This window comes from Littorina saxatilis, unplaced genomic scaffold, assembly GCF_037325665.1.
Source record: "Littorina saxatilis isolate snail1 unplaced genomic scaffold, US_GU_Lsax_2.0 scaffold_1692, whole genome shotgun sequence".
In the NCBI taxonomy this organism is placed as follows: Eukaryota; Metazoa; Mollusca; class Gastropoda; order Littorinimorpha; family Littorinidae; genus Littorina; species Littorina saxatilis.
Genome location: NW_027127579.1, coordinates 1 through 7,500, shown reverse-complemented (window position 1 = coordinate 7,500; position 7,500 = coordinate 1). Strand labels below are relative to the sequence as shown.

Sequence of the window (7,500 nt, the reverse complement as noted above, 5' to 3'; positions counted from 1 at the left end):
CTGCGTTCGATGTTTTGCTCAGAACCCCGGCCCTTTATAAGACACCCGATTTAAGACTTCTTCCCTTTCTTTCTTTATTTGGTGTTTAACGTCGTTTTCAACCACGAAGGTTATATCGCGACGGGGAAAGGGGGGGAGATGGGATAGAGCCACTTGTTAATTGTTTCTTGTTCACAAAAGCACTAATCAAAAAATTGCTCCAGGGGCTTGCAACGTAGTACAATATATTACCTTACTGGGAGAATGCAAGTTTCCAGTACAAAGGACTTAACATTTCTTACATACTGCTTGACTAAAATCTTTACAAACATTGACTATATTCTATACAAGAAACACTTAACAAGGGTAAAAAGAGAAACAGAATCCGTTAGTCGCCTCTTACGACATGCTGGGGAGCATCGGGTAAATTCTTCCCCCTAACCCGGGGGGGTTTCCTCCTTTTCAAGACCTTGCTTTTTAAGATTTTGTGTTCATAACCTCTGTCAATTGACCTCCATTTTAAGACCTGATTTTTTCAGATTTTCAGTTGAAGGTCTTAAAAGGGGGGTTTTACTGTTTTACAATGGAGTTATTGTCCCCACACAAAAATATGGACAATGTCAACATAATCTAAATAAAACTTGCTTCCCTGCAGACATCTTTATTCAAATCACAGAAGACAGAAAAATATGTCCTATTAATTTAGGATATCAATTACCTGACATGTAAAACTGTGTTGTAAAATTGCTGCAGTATACTTGACCTCCCTGCAGATTCTCTCCCTTGTGACCTTTCTGATTGGTGGGGTCAAAGGTCATATAGTCGGCTGCACTTCCTCCCAGCCGAAAGTATGATGGGGATAAAGCTCTGGCCATGTTTTGAACCTTGGTGGAACTGAAAAAAAAAATACAGATCATTAAATTTATTTACTCTGAAGATTTGCAAAGAAATATGTTTATGACCAAAAAAAGAACATTCAAAATGAAACAGAACAGAATGCGTCTTGAATACCTTGTCAGGTTGGTGTGCTTAGGCTGAATACATTTTTCATATTTCTAATTTTTTTTTTTTTTTGTGTAGAAAAATATTATTCAATGCAATGAAATGCAAAGCAAAATACACATGATTCAAGCTACATTAAAGCATACAAAGTTGAGCCTGTCACTAGCTGTCACCTGTCACTAGCTGTCACCTATCTCTAGCTGTCACATGTCACTAGCTGTATCTTATATAGTCAAACTTGTCTATAATGACCACCCTAGGGATCCAAAAGTTCATTGCTGTTATAGACAGATGCATGGAAAGGAAACATATAGGTTCTGCCATACAAAGCTTAAATTCCTCTAAAAAAACAAGACTGCCCAGATGGGCACATCCAAGCCTATAGTGGACATGAAGTTGGCCTAAATCTGTGTGGAAGATTCTGAATTCTAATCCAGGCTATGCCTGGTGGGTTAAGATTGGAGATTTTTCCGATCTCCCAGGTTAATTTTTTGGCCGATCTGCTAGTGCCTAATTATACGCCTCTTTGTGTATACACTCAATCAATGTCTATGAACACGTAAAACCCCGACCATGCCAAGCGGCGTATGGTTGCCTAAATAGCGGGGTAAAAACGGTCATACGCATAAAAGCCGTGGGAGTTTCAGCCCATGAACGAAACAAACAAACATAAAAATTAATGAGCACATGTGCTATTAAAGTTACACCTTATTCTTAACAATACTTAAAACGCACCCAAAACCAAAGGAATTCCAGTTGTATCTGATCTGCTGAGAGTCGATGGTGACTCCGACAAAATGTGAACCAATCCTATTCACCGCTTGTTGAAGATTCACCGTCACTGTCGCCATCTCTGCTGCAGAGTTGTCCTCCTTGACAGGAGTTCTGTCCCCTTGTGCAGAGTTTACAGAAAAGTGGACAACATCCTTTGTGGCGGAACACAGCGCCAGGTGAAGTAGAATCGTTGTGAGTTGAAGAAACATGACTGCCTTTCTTCTGTATAAAAAGAAAGTGGAAAATATCAAACAATAAATAACAAGAATATAAATAACCAAAATAAAAGCAAAAAAATGCAAAAGCAAGACAAAATGGAAAATATTCATAAGCAGCCACAGAGAAGTTAAGGCAAAGGCGGACAGATCAAAAGACAGACAGAGAAATTTAACAGACGAAGTACAAACAGACAGACTCTTCAAACCATCATAACTTAACCACCACAACATAATATCAGATAAGAAATAACAAATATGTTCAAACTGGGCAACACCTTGTTTAACACAGCATGCACACAAATCAACACAACACAATCCAACCAACTAGTATTGTTGAATGTTTTAAGGTTTCTATTTAAAGTAAAAATTACTGGACCTGTATAGTTCTGCTGACACTGCAAATGTAAGCTTACTGAGTGAGTCTAACACATATCACATCTGACGGACTGAGCTATAGATATGTGAAATAAGGCCCTGGACATAAGGCAAAAAAAAAAAAAGGTCTGTTTACGGTAACATAGGCCAAAAAAATAGGGTCGGTAGGTCGGGATTGTTTTTGTTTTTTTTCCCCCAAAAAAACATATTTTTACGTGTTTTTTTGTTGTTTTTTTCCCCAAATGCCAAAAAAAAGTCTAGGGCCGCGCGAAAAAAATAGGGTCGGTCGGGTTACCGTAAACAGACCTTTTTTTTTTTTTGCCTAATAGAAATAGGGTTACTTTTTGTTAAAGAGGCATCCAATCTGATAAGAATATTATTGATACTCCTATTTTAGATGAAAATCTGTAACTGATCTCTGATAAACCTATGTTATACTATAGTTTCTGACTAAGCCAAAACACTTGTGATAATTGACATACCTTGTGACTTGACCCATATACAATTAAGGGCCTTGATAACCAAAATAGTTGCTGTCATGAAGCCAAGGTGACAATAACATATATATGTATGTTTTAAGTAGTAAATGATTCCATGCTTAATTAATTAAAAATAATGCTAATTACATGAATGTTTCAAACAACTCGACAAAACACTCAGGTGAATGCAAATGTTGCATGCCTGTGTACAGAGAAACCCTCCTTTGGTGCGAAAAGCGAAAAAAACCTTTTGGGTCGGCGCTTAAAAATAGGGTCGGTCGGGTTACCGGAAACAGACATATTTTTCTTTTTGGCCTTATCTGATTGTCTGTTCATAAACTCTGTAAATTCATCTCCATTTTAAGACACCAGAGATAAAAGTGAGGCTCCACAGTAAACTGATATCAATATCTTAGTAGATAACACAGTAAAGTCCTTGTGCTCTATTTACTTGATTAGATATGCGCCTGTCCGAATATCAACTGACTGTGTGACTGACCTAGATACAATATATCAATGTAAACTATATACTGTACAGTCAGCATGGTTATCAGACACTAGGAGACATGCATTAAAGAAAGTGGTATGCGAGGACGTTCAGTACTTCAACTATTCTGCGTGCGACATTGACTGACTTCGGACATTGATCCTGACTTCACGTTTTGTATTAATACGTGACACTGAAACTCAGATAAAAACAAATTGTGATAATGATGTCTAAGAGTCAGGATTTGAAGCAACAAAAACGTAAGTATTCCATTTCTGTTTAAAAACCTCTTCAAAATGTAAAAATGATCACATGTTAACCTTTATACGTAACATTTACGATGTATTTTTCGGTTTTAGAAGGGTGTGTGTGTGTGTGTGTGTGAAATCGCTGTTGTTGAGGAAGTCCGATCACAGGCGGAAGGTATCGTCCACTGGACTACTACTATCACAGAAAGACTACTTTCTGTGATAGTAGTAGTCCAGTGGACGATACCTTCCGCCTGTGATCTGATCCGTGTTACTTTTCCTTCTCTCTCATACTTTCTGTTTACTCTGCGAATGTTACAAATAACGATTCTGCAAGCAGATTTAAGTAATGTTGAAGTTCAGTATAACTCTTTCTACCTTGTTTTATACAGGACGCTTGATAAGTTCAGCTAACTCGTCTCCCCTCCTGTTCTTGTTTGTTTTTGTTACATTAATCGCCACGTGATAGTATGCTCACGTGATACCTATAAATAGAAAGAACTGCTAGTGCATACTTTCGGATTTGTAGGAACCTGAAAATAATCATACTCAAATAATACTAAAAAAAAAATTGGAAATACCTGAACGTTGCATATCTGTTTTTTTAATGTCTACTATTCTTTTATTTTTTATCCAAGGTTCTATCATTAATTCTGAAAACTAAAATTATTGCTCATGCTTTTACGAAAACATTGCAAACACAGACTAGCTCAGTAAACGTCACAGCTGCAGGGTTCGTGCGTTGTTTTGTTTTGTGCCGATGAGAAAAAAACAGCAACAATGTTCAGAAAGAAAGGTAAACGGACGATCCCTGGTATGTTCTAGGTCATGGTTTTACTTGGTTAGTAACTTACACATGCGCTAGTGTTTCGGGTTCGGACGATTGAGAGCCATTTTCCTGGGGAAATTAGGCGCACCAACCGATTTGAGGATAGTTCAGTAAATTGAGTAATAGTTGCTCTGTAAGCTCACTATTTTGAAGAAGAAGAAGAAGAAGAAGAATGCATTACGCTGGTTTGTGATTGTGTTGTCTCTCAGACTCACAGTTCATGTTGATTGTTGTACTAAATGTACACAAAGAAACCACATGGTCAGAGAGTAGTGATGGGAATCGGGATTGTTACGTATTGTAAAGTAGGTCATTCACCCCCATACCAAGCGTGGTACGCATGCTTTTGTTTGGTTGCGGTCTGACTAAAGACTTCGCCACCATGCACATTGCACGACCGTGCCCGACTTCCAACAAAAGCATACACAAGAAATATATTTAATGTTACACTAGTTTCTCATGTTGTACCAAGTTTTAAGTCATAAAAGTCAAAAATAAGGGAGTTAGATGCATTTTCGTAGAGCGAAGTGAAGCATCAGAATTCTGCTGTCCGACCATGTTCGCATTGTTTTTAGACCCGCACTCTCGACCTCTAATTAAAGCATGTGCATGTAATAGTTTAAATATCTAGTTTCTTCACAACATTGTCTGACTTTGTACCAACTTTTAAATCTTAGGAATAAGAAATAAGGGAGTTAAGATTCATTTTCCAAGAGCTATCAAACGAAAAAGAAAGCCTAGGATTTTTGCCTTCGAAAATGCATCATAACTCACTTATTTTTGATTTCTATCCAGGTTTCCAAATTGCTTAGTTTCCGGCCAATTTATGTGGAGCACGTGATGCGCACAAAAAATATTGGCGGTCTAGAAATGTCGTCTGCGCAATGATCGCGGCGGCTTTCTTGACCGCCAAGGACGACCGCGCACGTTGTGAGACGTCATTCGTTAGACCTCAATAACTTTAAAGTTGGTTCAAAGTCAGAAAATGTTGTAAAGATCTATACTAAATATATAAAAAATCTTTATACAAGTAAAGTAACACAATTATAATTTTTTCTTTGTCCAGCAGATTTTTGATGGTGTTAGTGTTTTGTGTACTTTTAACAACATCAGACAATGTGTTCCATGATAGTGCAACTCTGTTGACTAAAATCCATACAAATGTTGTCCCAATTATTCCTTGTTGCATTAGTGGTAGACTTCTTGAAGAGTGACTCGACTTTGACATTCTTTATTATGCCAAGAATTTTATTCGCTTTATTAATTATGTTTTGAATATGTTTGTCAGAACCCACTGATTGTGATAATGGTTTGCTTATGTAAACTCATTAGTTACAAAGGTCATCACGGAACCACACAGTACATTATCAGCAGATCTATGCCATACAGTTAGTGAGAAGAATACATAAATGACGAGCATGAATCATAATCTATGCCAACATTATGTTGCTGATCCTCATCATTCAGATTAACATTCTATTTCTATAAGCCTTTTCCATATCTGAGCAATGGGCGGGGACGTAGTTCAGTTGGTAGCGTGCTGGCTTTGCAGCCAGTTGGTCGCTATCAGGGTGGGTTCGATCCCCACGTTCGGCGAGAGATTTATTTCTCGGAGTCAACTTTGTGCACTCTCTTCGGTGTCTGAACACCCCCTTGTGCACACATGCGCACGAAAAAGATCGCACGTTCACAGCGAAAGTCTCGGGGCTTGGAAAACACGAAGACACGCATGCATCATCTCTCGTCTCCGATTATCATGATCTTATTTCGATACTTTGATGAGACAAACCCAATGCTGGTGTGTCGAAGAAGACAGCCACAGCGGGCTTGTTCAAATCAAAGTATCATATCTTCAACGTATTACCAATACCTGTCCCAATATAGAACAGTTGGCCTAAGAGGACGTTAAACCCTAATAGTCATCTGAGCAGCTCTCGTGAGATATCCGCGAGACATGCTCTTTGTTATGCTTTGAACGTCTCGAGAACTTCGAACCTCGGCTTTTGCAGCTCGCACGATATCGCTGTACCACATGTTTTGCTATGCTGTGAAGTTTGCGAGAGCTTATGAGAGTTTAGAATAACGATAGGGTCTATTGCCAGTATTGGTTTATTGACACATGCATATATATATTAACTCATTGCTGTTCGCTCTCTCTTGACGGTAAAGAAAAACAGATGAAACTGCATACACCAACTGCTTCACAATGATTTTGTTTTATTGGTTGATTGATTTTGTTTTCAGCTTATGAAAATGTCAGCGAGGGTCTGCTTCACAAGGAGGAGAGAGATCGACTGACACATCACTTTCACCGTAGCCTTAAGTGTTTGCAGCAGAAAGAACACATCGATGGAGCCACCATTTTCAGGTAACTCCATTATTTTGATTCTTGATGTTTTAATAAACCTATTTTGTTGCAGTGTAGTTAAGTGTTAATTGTACTTGGAAGGCATAAGTTATTGACTTATGCCAACCAAACAAAGCTTATCGTGGAGAAGTTTGTTGTAATTATACTCCTTCTTTTCTGTTAGTGTTAGTAGTATTTATTTTATTATGGCAGGTGTGAACAATAGTCAATACCCACTCTTTGTCTGTCTACCTGAATACAGTCTGCCTCAAGCTCCCTCTGTCTGTCTGTCTGTCTGTCTGTCTGTCCATCTATTTATGTCTTTCTCTCCCTGTCCAACCTTCAATTTTAGATAAAGAAATACAGGTGAGTGTTCACACCTACCGATATATTTGTTGATCTGGGTTTAATACTATCAGTTACTAAAGAATACATTGCCCGAATGGCTCAGCCAGGCTCTTTTTGTTGTTCGTATTCATTATTATCAGGCATTGTTAGCATAGTCACCCTTATCACCTGCAGTCATTTGACAAGTGGCTCTATCCCATCACCCCCCTTCCCTCCGTCGCGATATAACATTGAACGGTTGAAAACAACGTTAAACACCAAATAAAGAAAGAATCACCTGCAGTATCCCCATACCGTTTATTAGCCATGGAGGGGGATTGTTGACAGTCAAACTAGGTCAGGTTGAACTTGTAGAGGTGCTGTTGCATTAAGTTATCTCCCCCCTGACTAAGGGCAGATAAGAGAGCTGGTGTC

General features: G+C 38.5%; 1 protein-coding gene across 1 annotated transcript in view; it reads right to left on the bottom strand.

Moving 5' to 3' along the window:
* LOC138956002 (heparanase-like) overlaps positions 1-4,022 on the bottom strand; it is a 10,530-nt gene extending 6,508 nt beyond the window's left edge. Inside the window, exons 1-3 of the mRNA XM_070327481.1 lie at positions 3,941-4,022; positions 1,717-1,977; positions 698-873 (exon numbers count right to left, since the gene is read on the bottom strand). Of these exons, the coding sequence (XP_070183582.1) occupies positions 698-873; positions 1,717-1,964 (424 nt within the window). The 5' untranslated portion in view covers positions 1,965-1,977; positions 3,941-4,022. The remainder of the gene's footprint in view (positions 1-697; positions 874-1,716; positions 1,978-3,940) is intronic.
* Between the last annotated feature and the right edge of the window lie 3,478 nt (positions 4,023-7,500).